We start from the raw sequence: 16,628 nt of genomic DNA, 5'->3' as shown, positions 1-16,628 counted from the left end.
GCCATATCCCTGTAAATGACAAAACTTAGCTTTATGACAACTATATATATATATATATATATATATATATATATATATATATATATACACACACACACACACACACACACACACACACACACACACCCTGGTACAGAGGAGTGAAAAAAGTTTGGGAATGTATTTCTGTCAACAGAAGTCAATGTACAGGTTTCAATTTAATTACAAAGTATTGACCCCATTAAACAAATGGAGAAAGACTGCTTGATTTGATTACATTGTGGTCAGCCATGGCAATAGATTTGCATCACAGGACAATTCTAAACTGTAACTCATTTTGATTTTGAATAGTGGGAAAGCAATGGACACACTGTCACCTCAATAGCCCCACGGAGATCAATGTTCATGCAAGCAGGTGGTACATTTCACACAGCCCAATAATCAACAAGTACAAGCAAAATAATACCAGCTTTTTTGTGTATGGGGGTAAGATTATATAACACAGCAAATGCAAGCTGTTTTGCAAGGTTCATATGAAGAAAATATCTCAGTTAAGTGTTGATATAAATATAAGTATATAAAAATTAAATATATAAAGTAAAACTTTTTAACCAAGGCTCAAAACAACATAGTTTTCTATTAGATCAAATGTAAAGTCCTCACCAATCCCTTACTCCAGTGTTAGGATAGAGCAAGATATTATTACCCTAGGGAATACACAGACTATTGGCAGAGTACTGATTAGATTTCCTATGAATACACATTTTCTGCCGCCTTTGCGGGTCTCAGTGTAACATAGAAAAAGAAGAATATCAAAATTCATCATGTCATGCTATTTCAACACTGTGAACTCTACCATCAAAAACAAAAGGAAATAGGCTGGGGGAAAGACGAGATCAACAGAGAGAGGGAGGGAGAGAGAGAAAGAGAAAGGAAAGAGACAGGAAGACAACAGAAGCCTCAATCACTGTACACTTCACAGAGCAACATGTTTCAGAGCTCCCCTAAATCTGATAAAAAGTCAAAAACAGAGGCCTTTGATGGTGCTCACAGGCACACAAACCCAGGAGATCAAACATGACATTCCTTTTCCATATTACCTGATACTAGTGTTGCAGGAAACACCCCCATGACCCTTTTAACCACCCACCTTCATATCTAATCTGACCTGTGAGATGCTTGCTTGATCTGTAAAAACGCAATACTGCACTGGGAAAAGCATTATATGAGCTTTTGGTACTGGAAAGGTATTTATTTGACAAGAAGCAAGCTATTCAGACATTGTCAGCTGATTCAGTCTGCCTAGAGAGAACATCTCTTGGAATATCCTCCAGACTGAAGCTCAAAGGATCAGACTTCTGCCCTTTTAAAGCCATTTTATGTGTATTTTTACATGTATAGGGACACAGGAACTGGAGAGTGAATGCCATATCTTTTAAAAAAGTTCTTTATTTACTAACTTTGCATCCTGAAGTTTGATTACATTTCTGTATTTTTTTTTTTTTTTACATCTTACTGTAAAAGTCTGCCAAGACTACTATTCCATTGACCCTTGCTTTTTCTTTCATATCTGTACATCTACTGCTCATCTCTTGACCTTTTATAATTTATTTTATTATTACCTGTACCTTTTAATATTTGTTTTCATTTTCTATACTTTCACCAAATCTCTCTAATACCATTTTCAAATCCTATCTCCTCATCAACCTTCTCCTTCCTGCACACTAACCCAGTTGTCTGACAGCCTTCTCTTTCTCTGTTTCTTTCTCTGTCTGTCTGTCTGTCTGTCATTCTTTTTGTCTCATATCTTTGGTGTAAAGGAGTTATTAGGACTGCTCTTCCCAACATGGACCGGGAGGTGAAAGAGCTCTATCAGGTGCTTATCCAGGCCAAAGACATGGGCGGCCAGCTGGGGGGTCTGGCAGGGACCACCACCATCAACATCACTTTGAGCGATGTAAATGATAACCCACCAAGGTTTGCCAAAAGTAAGACACTGCATTTTGTGTCCATCACCCAAACTCAAGTTCATCACAATGAAAATTAAGTGTGAAGATATTTTTATTACACAATTTTCACAGAGTAGAACTGTAAAAATTATTTCCTTTGATTAGTTATGTCTTGACATTTATGGTGCTAAATTATCTGCAGTAAAGGACAAGCAAAGCATAGAGAAACATTTTTCAACAAAGTCTCAAGTGCATGGATGCTGTATTTACAACTCCAACCTGACTGTTTTCATGCTTTTACCTCATTTTGAACACTTTAACTGAACAAAGATGATTGTGTAACATTTAAGTATTACTGTCCATATAGCTGCTGTTATTCTGTATACTGCGAGGCCGATTCCCCTACAAGCTTTCACAAATTTCATTAACTTCGGCAGGTGTTCAAAATCTGCTGATATGATGCGCACTGAGGCTCAAAACACCTTTATGTCTTAGGGGAGAGTAAACAATGCAAACAATGTAAACTTAGACGACAGTTTGTTTTTGAGGTATTAATCAAGTATACATAATTTGATTTCTTGTTCTAACTTGCATATCACTGCATAAATCAAACAAAATGAATTACTGCAAAGCAACAAAGTATCAAACCATTCTCTACTGAAGCTGTGACCTTTCTGAAACAAAACAAAATGAAAAAAAAAAAGATACTACTTAACTTTAGCCTCCATATCAGTCAACACGTATTACTTAACTTTAGCGTCCATGTCAGTCAACAACACTTTTTAAAGGGCCAAAATGAGCATGGGTCCCTCACTCACTTTCACTTTTGTAGATTTATTATGCCAGCATAACTATTTAAAGAATGTTTTTTGTTCTCAAAGGTCTTACATAGCACATGTATAAATTTGTAAGTATTGACTCTATTGGGTGCTCCATCATGCCAGAGTACCATTAGCAGTGGATGCTGTAAGCAGGTTCAACATTGTGGGCACGCTCCCCTGTGCTTGGTTTCCCCACCCCTACATTGTTTGTCTCCTTTGGTACATTGGTCTAATGCATATAATGACTTCTTTATTAGCTGAGGTGTTTTTTTTTTTTTCTTTAATTCCAGCATGGCCACCAAGCATTAATGTCAGCTAATCTGTTTCTCTGTGTGTGTGTGTGTGTGTGTGTGTGTGTGTGTGTGTGTGTGTGTGTGTGTGTGTGTGTGTGTGTGTGTGTGTGCGTGTGTGTGTGTGTGTGTGTGCCTGCGTGCGTGCGTACGGGTGTTTGTGTGATGTAGATGTAGATGTGTTCTCAATATATCTCATTATATTGAAAACATTTAGAAAGTCTGCTTTCCAGGAGTGCCATTAATTTCAAATCTACAGGTCACAATATAATTTTTTTTTGCTCATTTCACTTTGTCAGTCCAAAAAGTTTTATTATGTGCTTAATGTTTTATCATATCTTAGGTATATTTCACTTTCGCGTGTCCGAGTCCAACAATGTGGGGACTATTGTGGGCACAATCAAAGCCCATGATCTGGACATTGGCAAAAATGCTGAGATTGACTATAGCATCATCCCTGGAGACGGAGGAGCCATGTTTGACATCACCACGAATGAGCACAACCAGGAGGGCATTATCGTTCTCAGACAAGTAAGGCATAAATATACACACACTCGTACACACATTCACACAGGCAACATTATACCCTTTCCCTTATAAAACTTGCAGAACTGGAACATGTAATGTGGGTATAATTCTCCACCATTTTAAAAAATGTACATGACTATTCAACATTAGTAAGGCATCTGTAAAGAAATTGTTGTAGTATTGTTCACTATATAAACTGGCAGGCATTCAATTGTTATCTGATAAGGGAAATCCAGTATTTTTAAGTATAATACATAATGTGCTTTCATACTTTGCTTTGGGTGTCTGTCGGAGTTCTTGTTTAAAACAAGCTGTTCTTTTTATGTGTGAATGTTTGAGTGGGTTGAGTTCTTCTGTACCATCTGGTCAGGGTGTCTGTTATTTGTTGCTGTTTGACATCCTCTGAATATGACAAACATTTAATGTTTGCGACTGATTATATGTTACTTTTCAATAATGGATTATTTAAATACTGCTTCACTGAAAATGATGGCACATGGCATTTAAATAACACTTTGCAGACTTAAACCTACACAACATAGAGTATTATATTCTTATTTCCACTTCCTGGAGAAGCCAGATGACAGGCTAGCCTATATTAGCACAAATAAAGAGAGATGCTTGGCAGAAAGTGCTCTCCATAGCCATATGATTTCTTACACTTTCTTCATAATACTCCTAGTACAAAGCTTCAGAACAAGCATACTGCTATTCCCTTGCACTCATGATGGACTGCATCCATCTTACCCATCTAAGAGAGTAAGAGGGAGCATTTATATATATATATATATATATATATATATATATATATATATATATATATATATATATATATATACTCTGTGAATGTATTTTAGGTTTGTCTCATTTCCTATAGGCACACACAAAGAGAAAGGAATCAACAGTCCCAAGAAAAGCAATCTATGTTAATTCTCAAATCCATGTTAAACTCACACAAACCTTTACTTCACACCCACTCACACACACACACACACACACACACACACACACACACACACACACACACACACTCCCCAAAGTGCAACTTGCACATATTCTCCTGTAATTAAATTTGTGAAGCTATAAACTGCTTTGGTAGTGATTCCAAATCCTGTTTGTCAACACATCACCATGAAGAACCACAAGAGAGATGATGAATGCAAAATAGAGCTAGAAAAGCTCTGTTTATATCAGCAGTCATCTTCCTTCAATATCATATATGAATCTAAAATGCAGAAAGATTACTGTCAAACCTCAGCTGTGTCAGGGCTTTTTCTTGATGTCAATTATAACAGATCACATTATTTTCCTTTGTCATCCTTCTAATATTGTTCCATTTTTACTAGTGAAAGCAAGATGCATACAAATCAGGAAATTCTTGTACCTTAATGAATCTACCAAATATTTCTCCTCCATTTGGGGCAATAAACTAAGCAAAAAGTTAAGCTCAAAAGGACAAATGCAAGTAGGTCTGCAAATAGTTTGTTTTTTTCTCTATACACATATTCTCAATATTGGGGTAGAGTGGAAAAGGTTTATTGAGTAATGATTAACTTTCTACACATTTTGCAGTTCATGGACATTTGACCCACAGGCTTTAATGTTTCCTGACCAAGCTTAATTTTATGTTGTAAATCTACTTTAAATATAGGAGTAGAAAATGCCAAGTTTATAGCAATGTTGTATGTGCATTCAATTTTACAACTGATTTTTAGGTGATTTTACACTGCCATACGATTTTTTTTTCTGTCTTCTGGTGAGACACACGATTTTGGATTACATGGGCAACTGACAGAGCTCACTGTGTGCATGCATGTGTTTTAGGCATTTATGTATTTTCTGGGTTCATTTAACAATGCCTTTTATCTATAGAATGTCTAGGTTTTAAGCATATTTAGACCTAAAACCCATTGTGTAGGTGTGTTTGCATTAAGGTTTTTTAAGCAGGTACATTTAGGATTAAGATGAATAGAACCCTACCACTAATGCACTTGTAATTCATAAAACAAACTAGATTGGAGATTAGTGCTCATTTTTACTATATAGTATACATGGGATAATGCATCAAAAAATGTCATTTATATGCATTTATGAAATATTACTTTGTGTACGTTTTGTTGTCAAAGGCTGAAATGCACATTTCCTGATGTGTAAATGTCTTGTAAAAGTTTTTGGGTTTTTTTTTTTTTTTTTCAGCCATTCATTTGGAATTGTAAACCACTCTTTGCTTGCTGCTGATACTCCATATGATATTAATGAAAATGAGCATGCATAAAACACCATCCTTTACCATTTTAGTTTAAAGTCTACATGTTGCTCTTCTGCTCAAAGCCTGATTAGTGTGTGTGTGTGTGTGTGTGTGTGTGTGTGTGTGTGTGTGTGTGTGTGTGTGTGTGTGTGTGTGTGTGTCCTGCATCTGCTCTGTCTTTCTTGTGGTCCGTGTGAATAGTAGGGGCAAGTGAAGTAGTTTCGCATTCTTTTAAATTCAAAATTGTGTCCAAACGTTACATTTGACATAGGTTATATATTATGACATCCTGCTAAATGACTAAAGTTTATAATTATATGCTGTTACATTCATGAGGTTCAGCATGCAGGTTTGGTCGATTTGAATTTAGGCATAATTAGTAATTTGTCTAGACATTCACCAGTTCTATAGAGCATCTTTCTGTGGAAACTTTCTGCTTAATCTAAGACATATGCAAACACCACTCTCACATATATTAATGATTTTTAAAAAGAGTCACAGACTGCTACTAAAATGAAAGAGATCACACTAAATAGATAAAAATCTATCTAAATAGATAAAAAAATGAGCAGTGTGTAGGGTGAGTCTTTATTCATAAAACCTCATAGCATTAGTCTGTCAGCTACACCATAAAGCCATGGAGAATTTCACTGGATTTTACACTTCAGCATGATTTAAGTCCAGCACAGGAATTGTGTGATTGGACTTCAAAAGATCAGTAATGAGCCTTTGAAAATTGGGCATCTAATTATTTTACTGTAACACAGTACTACCAGCAACTGACTCAGATGACAGAATTTGCTGAATCCGAGACACAATGCAGAGAAACAGAACTGCACCAGACATGTGGCATGTTCTGCTGAATTACACTATGAGTACATTCCAGATGTTACTATGGCATTGGTCTTATTCATTTGTGACAGGATTAGTGAGAGAAGAGAGGCTAAGATAGGAAAGGACATAGACCAGAATAAAGGTTTTGTAAACAATTCAGCAGGAGTAAAGGAATACATCCACACAAACACATCCACACAGACAAAAACATACAAAGACACACATGCAATGGAAGGCAACACAAATAATTAACATGTTTTAGAAAGGTTTAGTAATTTAAAAAAATTAACTAAATCAGTCAACCAACAATTTACCCATTAAAAGGCTGAATATGACAAATTGCATTCATAGCCCTTATTCAGTCACAGGAGCATGCCATAATTGCCTTCTATCAGAAAAAGAATGCAGTGCCATCAGTGCTGAGTGATCGGTATGGTCTGGTGATCTTTCATGATGTGGCAGATTGGAATATGTTAGTGTTAAGAGGATCAGCGGTAGGAGAGGGACCCAGACTGATCAGCTACAGCATGAAGGAGGGTGCAGATGAGCTCGTGGGGGGTTTACAGTGCTCCACCACTAAATCCTGATTAAAGGAGACAAGAGACATGACCCAGCAATACTGCATATTGTCACAGTGAAATCTGAGCAGCAAATGAAAGCTCGGCACACACACATACGCGCGATATCAAATAACTTAGCAAAAACTTTACACAGATATAGATTCGTTTTCGCATATTGTATTGTTGAGTGGTAAGGAGGCGGACACATGCAGAGAACAGCGAGATTTATTCAGGGAAAATCAGGGTCGGTATAATGGTCCTGGGTCATATTACCAACACGGTGAGTACAGGGATACATGATGAACAAACAAAACACCCAAAGGCAAACGGGAAACAGGCTAAAACAAACACAATGATTCAAATATAAATGCATGCAGGGAGTCAATAAACAACCGCAATGAACAGCCAAAACTAAGGGAACAAGGCAGGGTTTAAATGCAATCAACTAAACGAGGGGTGGAGAAAAGGAAACTATGGAATGGAACTGAAAAACACAAGACGGAAAATATGGAACACGGAAGCTGGGAAGGACTGATCATGACAGTATCCCACCCCAAAGCACGCAACACTGGGGCACACAAAAACAGGAAACACCAAAAACAAAACAGGACTAGGATGAAACACTAACAGGAACAGAATGAGTAAGATGGGGAGCAGGAACAGGACCTAGATGAGACACAGGTGCAGAAACAGGAGCACAGTGAGGAAGAGGCACTGGAACAGAAGCAGACACAGAAACTGGGGCAACAGGAGCACACAGAACAGGACAAGAACCAGGAACAGGAGCCGAAACAGAACCCACAACAGAAAAAAGTGCTGGGAGGGAGGACAAGGATTACAAGAACGCAAAACAGACCAGGCCAGGGACAAAGGAACAGGAACAAAAAGAGACACGGGCAACAGTACAGACACATGGACGGGCATGGGGAAAGAAACAAAGGGAGACACAGAAACTGGAACTGGCAAAGAAATGGGCACAGGGACAGACAACACAACAGGAGCAAAAACAAAATCAGGTAACGGAGAAGGCAAAAACAATGGGGCAGTAGGAGCAGGCAACAATGGAGACATAGGAGGCCCACAGGGAACAGGAGACACAGGCCAGGATGGGACGGGCGGGAACACAGGGGCAGATGCAGCAGGAGGGCTTCAAGGAGCAACCACTGGGACAGGCCTGGCATGAGGCACGGGGACTTGTGGAGTGGTTTCTTCCAGTCCAGGAACAGGAAGTGGTGGGTCCCGAGGCGTGGCAGCGGTCATCAGCAGCGGTGGGTCCGGAGGCGCAGCTTACAGGAACAGACCAGGTAACAGGACGGGCGGCATCCACTATGCCGGAAACCGAAACTGGATCAGGATGGGCAGCATCCACTATGCTGGGAACTGGAACTGGATCAGGATGGGTGGTGTCTCTCATGCCGGGACCAGAACCAGGCTCAGGACGGGCAGCATCTCTCACGCTGGGAACACGCTCAGGATCAGGTTAGGTGGCTTGTGAGTTAGCCACAGGTACAGGTTGGGTGACCCTGGAGGAACATACAGACACAGTACCCTCTCGGCAGCGCCCAAGGCTCACGTGAGTGATAGGGAGCTCGCAGTTGTGCTTTAATGTTATCGAGTACCAAACCATGGATTGTCTGTGCATTCATTCCACCTACTCATGTCTTGTGCTGCAGGCTGCTCCCCCCTACAGCATTGGTCAAGACGGGTAGACTCATGGCGCTTACCTGGGATCTCTTCGTCATCAAAATAAATGTGATCCTGCTTTTTCCAGGAACCACGAGATGACCATGTACCCACAGTGCCAGGGGATTTGCTGTCTCTGGTTTGGTGGCACTGAGACGTAACAAACTCGGACTGCATAGAAACAGCCGGAGTTTCGTCCCAGAGGAACAACCACCTCCCAGAGGAGGTCCTTGTTAGGCTGTTCATTCTGTAACGTTGAGCGGTAAGGAGGCGGACACGTGCGGAGAAGCGCGAGATTTATTCAGGGCAAATCCAGCATCAGAGTCAGTATAATGGTCCTGGATCATATTACCAACACGGAGAGTACGGGGATACATGATTAACAAAGAAAATACATGAAGGCAAACAGGAAGCAGGCTATAATAAACACAATGATTCAAATATAAATGCACGCACGGAGTCAATAAACAACCACAATGAACAGCCAAAACTAACAGGGGAACAAGGCAGGATTTAAATAAAATCAACTAAACAAGGGGCGGAGAAAACGAATGTATGGAAGGAAACTAAAAAACACAATACAGGGAAAATATGGAACACGGAAACTGGGAGGGACTGATCATGACACATATAGGCAATGTCAAAAGCCTACACAATAACTCTCAAATATGAATACAGTGCATAGAATACTTGTTACTATGACTGCATTTTCTGTTTAAACTTTCTTTACCTGTGGATCTGTCCCCAAAAAGTTGTTTGCCTGTTTAGTTTTGTTTGTTTGGCTGTCAGTAGCCATGATTCCAATGATAGAACTGATAAACAGCATTCACAAGACTGCTAGAAAATTTCCATTTATCAGGTATCAGTTATGTGATAAATTAAAAATGGCATTCTTAGGACAGTTCAAACCTTAGGTATTTTGTGCCAGTGAAATTTTATTCATTCAAAAGGGCGATGCAGCATGCAGAACTTGCTGAAAATCATTCATTGTTCTTTTGTTATCTGAGCCAAACATTGTTGTCCTTTGAAAATTATTGTTCTAGAATATTTTTTGTGACTATTCTACCCAGGCTGTTTGGCCTGCATGCCGATCACCCAAATGTGGCCATTATTCCAAAGTAAGCATGTTTGATGGCTATAATTGAAAGGTTACTAATGTTAAGCAAAGCAGAGGGTATTATAAATATTATTGGAATTTTGGTGAGTGGCATTTTGGACCAGTTCTGTAGTTCTACTCTTTTAGTGGGGTCATCTGATAATCATCCAAAATGAATTCACCTCCCATTAACAAATATAAATATTGCTGGAGCTTCCAGAGAATTCTGTTCTCACACTTGTGTTTGTGTGGATATTAGAAAAAAATAATGCTTAATCTATTTGTGTTAGAAGGTTTAAAAGCCACCTACATCTTCACTTCCAGTCAGCCTAAAGAAAACCATTTAGAACTGAGCACAGTGGAGGAGGCTGCAGGACAGCCCACAGTGGTAGCATTATGCTTACTCTGACCTTTTCAACTGTCCAGAACTCTACTAATATGACTTTTCAAAGTCAGTGTTGGGCAAGTAACCCTCTGAAACTAATGGCCATCAATTGAGCTCTCCATTTCAGCGGTGTCACAGCTATTGCAAGCCATTTGCACTCTCTATTAAAAATGTCGTTAATTTGCTGTTTGAACTGTAAATCTTTGGAGAGCATGTTAACTGCTAAAAGCACTCCCAGTCCTCCTGAGTTACTGCCTTTGGCACATAAAAGTGTAATGACTGAATGACATCATAAAGACCTCAAGTGCCCAAAGAAACCTGTGCAAAGCATAGAATCATAATGACAAAAGGTGGTGATGTGGTATGAAGCACAGATCTTAATGTTATCTGTGTTTTGTGTGCAGTACTGATGCACAAAATTGATTCAGGAATAAACAATGCCACCTATTGGCAGTTTAAGATAGATCTTTTGGGCAGTTGTTCACCTGAAGTAAACCACTTTCCACAATTTACAATGAGTCTAAAATATGCCACTGTACATTTATAGCAATTTCTGTTTGGAGACAAAACAATTACTTTTATTATATAGGTTTATAGGTTTGTGTAGTTAATGTAGTTCTGATGAAATTACATGAAGGAAGAGCATTGTGGGTTGAACATGTGTGGTAGACAGAAAGAAGTTGAAAGTAGGTTCGTGTTCATAAAAGCAAGCATATGTGCCTGTGGGATGCAGACTAATATTTATACAAAATAAGGGAGAATGTGTGGGACAGAGATCTTTTATATCCTATTCTGAATGTTTCATGAATGGGTGGGGGTGTTTGCATTTGGATGTCTTGATGGGGTTCACAGAGGGAAACATTTCAATGTGAATAGAACCTGTGAAAGAAACCAATAAAATCACGTGTCAGTGTATCTGTTTTGGCACATGTAAGAGTGCAGGCATTATCACACTTGTAACCGCTCTACTAAGTGACAAAAGCATCATTTAACACCTTTTGGAAACAAATTTAAAAATGTATTTAGGTCTATTTAGTTCAATTGTTTCTATAATAAGGTATTGCCACATACATGATAGCATCATCCTGACTGCAGCATAAATTAGCCCCAAATTAAACTCAGTTTGTGAATATAGTTTGCTGAGCACTCTACTGATTTAAGATGGCCGACTCTATGCTTCTTTGAACCCTGCTGTGGTGGAGAATGAATTACACCTTGCTGCTTTTGTTCAAAAGAGCACAGCTGTAGTTATGTGGAAACAACACCCTACAGCAATATAACACTGATAAACTAAAGAAAGGCAGTTTACTGTGGACATGCCCATTCTTTAGACAATTGGACAGTTTTTTTGTGTATTCGTGGTCTGTTCCAATCAGCATAGAAGATGGAACATATTCTCACAGGGTAGTTTTTGTTACTGTGTTTACAGTACGTACAACCCCACTAACCTACATCATGGAAATTGGTGCAGGCAAAGCTTTACTGCATGTAAAACATGATAAAAAAAAGTAATACATTGCTCCAGTTTAATTTAGAAATATATTGAGTTCTTATTACATAGCCCTGCATAAGTCACAAGTTTACTACTAAATTTATAAAGATGTTTTAATGTTATAACAGACATTTACTGTTCACTGTTCATCTATTTATGGTTTTACCTAATAAACATCATCATCATATTCATCATCTTTCCCCTTTTCCTGTTGAGGGTCTCGGTTATATCAGTCTAAGAAAATCAGCCTGGATTATTCCATTCCCTGTAACAGATTCCAACTCCTCTTATGGGACATCCAGATATTTGAGGGCCATGTGTGGGATATAAACCCTCCTGTGGGTCCTGGTTCAGCCTCTGGGACTCCTTCCAGGGGGACGTGCCTGGAACAGCTGAAATGGAAGCCAACTAGGGTGAATTCTCATGAGATTGGCCAAACCACATAATTTGGCCACTCTCAGCAGTGGCTGTATTCTGAGGCCTCCTGGATTGCAGAGCTCTGCACCCTATCATGGAGAAAGAGTCCAGCAACACACCAGAGATACCTAATATCTGCCACTTGTATTCACAATCTTATTCTTTTGGTCACTATTCATATCTCATGGCCATAGGTTAGGAAGTGGTTGTAGATTGACAAGTACAAAGAGAGCTTCATCCTGGTTTAAGATCCTTCTTAAATACCACAGTCAGATTCAGAGACTGCAACACTCCTACTGCTGACCCAATCTGTTTGTGAAACTTATGCTCACTTTTTCCAACAATCATGAACAAAAGCCCAATATACATGACTCCTCCACAAAGAGCAAGTTTTGTCCATTTACCTGAAGGGAGCATTCCTCTTTTACCATGACAGTACCATGACCTCATATTTGGAGGTAATGATTTTAATTCCAACCACTTCCCATTCAGCTATGAAGCGCTCAAGTGCTTGTTGAAGGTTCTCCTTTGAGGATACTAAGAGGACAAAAGCTTTATTCCCAGAGTCAGTTTCCATCAACAGAGTCTAGTCCATCAGAAACTGACTAACCCATGACTAGCACTAGACTGGTGTTGTACCTGACACCCACCCTTCACCCTGCAGGTAGTGAATTTGTACAACGGTTTCACATTGTGCTTTCAGGCTGAGCCTGACTGGATTATATAGGTATCTTGCTTATGAACACTTTTCAACACAACAACATTCTGATTCTCAAAAGAGCCTAGTAAATATGCACAGCAGATTGAATTGGTGTTAACAGTTACACAACTATAGCTGTTTCTTGATTCTAGCTAGTAAAAAAAAAAAAAAAAAAAAATATATATATATATATATATATATATATATATATATATATATATATATATATATATATATATATATGAGCTTTGTATGAGTTCAAGGTAACAGAATTTGTTGGTTTAATACAAACCAATTATTTACATATTACAATGGTATCAGTGCTTCAACGCCACCCCAACTCTGTTCTCAGCTCTAATCCAATTGTCTTCACCAGCAGACTCAGAATTTATTCAGTCTTATCTTGCGCAAGAGCAGTTTGTCACCAAAGACCAATCAAAAGTGACCTCGTACTGGTATCACCACACCAATCAGGAAATGACAACAATCTGAAAACACATTAACAGGAACTTACACTTGGTATGACACTGACTTAAGTCCTGAATACAGAACAATTACCATTTGTGGTGAGGCAGGTGACCACTGATGTTCTGTGTAAACATTTCATTAGTTTCTTTGTCTTCTTCTCCTTCATAATTCATTACAGCAGTATAGCAATTTCGAAATACAGGAAACATAAAAGCTTCAGTTGATACAGTATCTAGGATATTGATTGGCATTCTAGCAATGTCTGTTGAAGTAGATCTCTCCCATGTGTTACAGTCAGTTTAAGGTCAAAGGAACATGATCGTCTGAGACCTGTGAGGCCTACCACTGCATGCTTACAAAGACTCAGTCATGCAGCACTACTGAGCCTCTCAACACATACAAAAGAAAAATCTTTGCACTCGATTACACCAAGCAGCTTCCAAATCGCTTACACCGAGTAAACTCCTACAGAAGTCATATAAGTCCGCTCTGGACATATCAGGCTCAAATCAGCTTTTTTATCAGTTAATGTAAAACTGGATTTTATTGTGCATTTCACTGCTGTTAGTCCCTTCTGAAAGAAATAAAGTGCCCCCCCCCCCCCCCCCAGGAATCCTTAGCCACAGACAGCAACCCCAATGTTTTCCACTAAACTGCTAAAAGATTTTACCATGTAGCTATCAATTCAGACGACGGATACTGGAGGAATGCATTATTTTAGCATTTGTTCATTTGAAATTCTATTAGATTAAGGCATTAAGACTTCTTGCATACTGTCATGGATTGTTCTGACGTGCTCTCAGAGGAGGGAAAGCTGAAGAGATTCTTAGCATAGCACCATGTAAAATTTTGATAACGGACACTTAGCTATCCCAACACCAACAAGCCCACAAAATACTTCTGCCTTACACTCTAATGAAAGATTCAGCTCAACTGCGCTGACAATACACATTTAATCATACCAGCAGTTGTCCCAGATTATATGTCAGTTTTGTGTAGTATATAAGAACTAGAGTTGCCTACACACAGCACTACAACAAAGGTGCCATCCATGCTCAAGAAATCCTTCAGAGGAAGCCAGCCATTCTGCCACTTAGTGTATCACCGTGCTTATTTTTCATCCCTTTCCTCATTCTCTCTATTGGGGAAAGGAAGAAGTGCAGCTGAGTTAATGTAATAGCACTCTCAACACAAACATATCCAAAGCTTATTGAAAATGCATCGTCTTGTTTCAGTTTCCAAAAGAGGGAAGCAGCAGAGAGCAGTGGAGGGGTCATCGCAATGTGAACAGCTTCCCCATGAATGAGGCACTGTATCACGGGGACACTAACAGGCATGCTTTGGCAATTAGATGACAGAAAATCTTCTTTCATTGACTGATACGCATGAACACAGCACAACAGCACGTGCAGTGACCCTGTTTCTCACAGGATGACATGTTCTGTGGACCGTGGAGTTAGACAGGCCTGGTGACTGCTAATGAACATGAGCCCTCATGTATGAAATTTCTTTTCAGAAATGTCACTTTATTTAAGGAATAAAACATATTTTTACTTAATGAAAAAAAATGGATTCCTAAGAAAGCTGTGGGGTCTCAACACCTGCTTGTTCCCTTACAGTATTATTGTACTGGCGACAAAACAAGTATTCCTATGTGCTCTGCCTAAATTAAGATAAATTAGGATGGCTCTATATATGTTTCATCATAGTTCAGGTGAAGTTACCAGTGAAAATTAATTATCTTAAAATTTATGGAATTCTGATTTACATAGTGGTAAATAAACATACCAGTTAAAGAGAAGAGCAAAACAGATTCATTTAGTGGCATTAATTTACTAACACTAACACATTTTTATATATTCTATTTAGAAAAGTTTGCTTAACCCATATTTGTCCTAGCATTTAGCAATATATTTGATCAACTGCTTCACATTCTTTGCTTGCACAGCACTTTAGCTTACACAGCTGATGAGATGTCCTATTTCTCAAGAAACCTTTTTTGTATAATGTGTATTACTGCTGATTAAGAAACATTTAAATACTGTGTATTACTGCAGATTTTAAAAAAATCATTGAAGCACAGGAGTTGCAATCTGAATTTTAAAACATTTGTTAGGTAACATTGCTGTTGTAGATATATTTAAACATGTACTTCATGTGGACAGGCAAAAAAAACGTGAAACTGACATAGCCACAACATACAGTAAAAATACCATCTAATATTGAATTCCCTACTTGATTTCTGAAACACACTTATGCACTGAATATGGAAGATACGATGAAATGTTGCTCCGAACATCTTTACCTAAGCAAGGACAACTCCTTGAGTGAGGCCATGCATGCACAATTATTCAATTCCCACAGTAGGTGTTGATGGGACAGGTCAAGATCTTCTGAAAATCTTTGTTGGCAACCACAATGGTGCAAGGAGGGAGCACATTAACATATCAAAGAGGCTGCTAGCATGAAGCCCTGAATTTAAAGTGTGTCACTTTGGTGACGTTTCAGCTCTCTGATACATACACACACACAAAATTGGGTAGTTGTCTCATTCTTTCACACACACACACACACACACACACACACACACACACACACACACACACACACACACACACACACACACACACACACACAAACACACACACACACTTGCCCGAACTCGAGGTCTTTGATGTTCATGGTGCAGATATATACAACTTTTATTGTACAGTTCAAAGGAACATGCCAAATCATGTAACACATTTTGTCTTTTGTTGGAGGACAACATATATGAACAAAATTAGATTTTTTAAACAGGTGACATACATTCTAAGATAAAATAAAGTAAAATAATTCAAATTGAAATAGTTCATACACTAATATCTTTTTTGTTAATGCACATGCCACACAAATATATCTTATAATTGTCTTGTTAGAAGTGATCATGTAGCTTGAAAGACATCAAATTTAATTAAACTTCAGTTTTGGTAGTGAGGGAGATGTTGCAATTAGGAATTCATATCCTTCTGATCAATTTTGAATCATATTAGTTTGAAAGATTTCAGACAATACAATTTTGGGTGGTTTACATTAATTATTTAAACACCAGACTTAATTATGTATCCAATAGGATATAAAGGAGCACTACAAAACATATTGACCTATTTTAACCTATTCTCTAGAGTAAATATGCATG

At 38.5% G+C, this 16,628-nt stretch overlaps 1 protein-coding gene across 1 annotated transcript in view; it reads left to right on the top strand.

The window, feature by feature from the left end:
• Window positions 1-16,628, top strand: part of cdh12b (cadherin 12b) — a 92,419-nt gene that overhangs the window by 53,350 nt on the left and 22,441 nt on the right. Inside the window, exons 5-6 of the mRNA XM_027008526.3 lie at window positions 1,800-1,967; window positions 3,383-3,570. Coding sequence (XP_026864327.2) covers window positions 1,800-1,967; window positions 3,383-3,570 — 356 coding nt within the window. The remainder of the gene's footprint in view (window positions 1-1,799; window positions 1,968-3,382; window positions 3,571-16,628) is intronic.

Source organism: Electrophorus electricus, chromosome 15, assembly GCF_041902795.1.
Source record: "Electrophorus electricus isolate QZ-2024a chromosome 15, ASM4190279v1, whole genome shotgun sequence".
NCBI classification, from domain to species: Eukaryota; Metazoa; Chordata; class Actinopteri; order Gymnotiformes; family Gymnotidae; genus Electrophorus; species Electrophorus electricus.
Note: the sequence above shows the minus strand (reverse complement) of the source record. Positions and strands in the feature narration are given on the sequence as shown.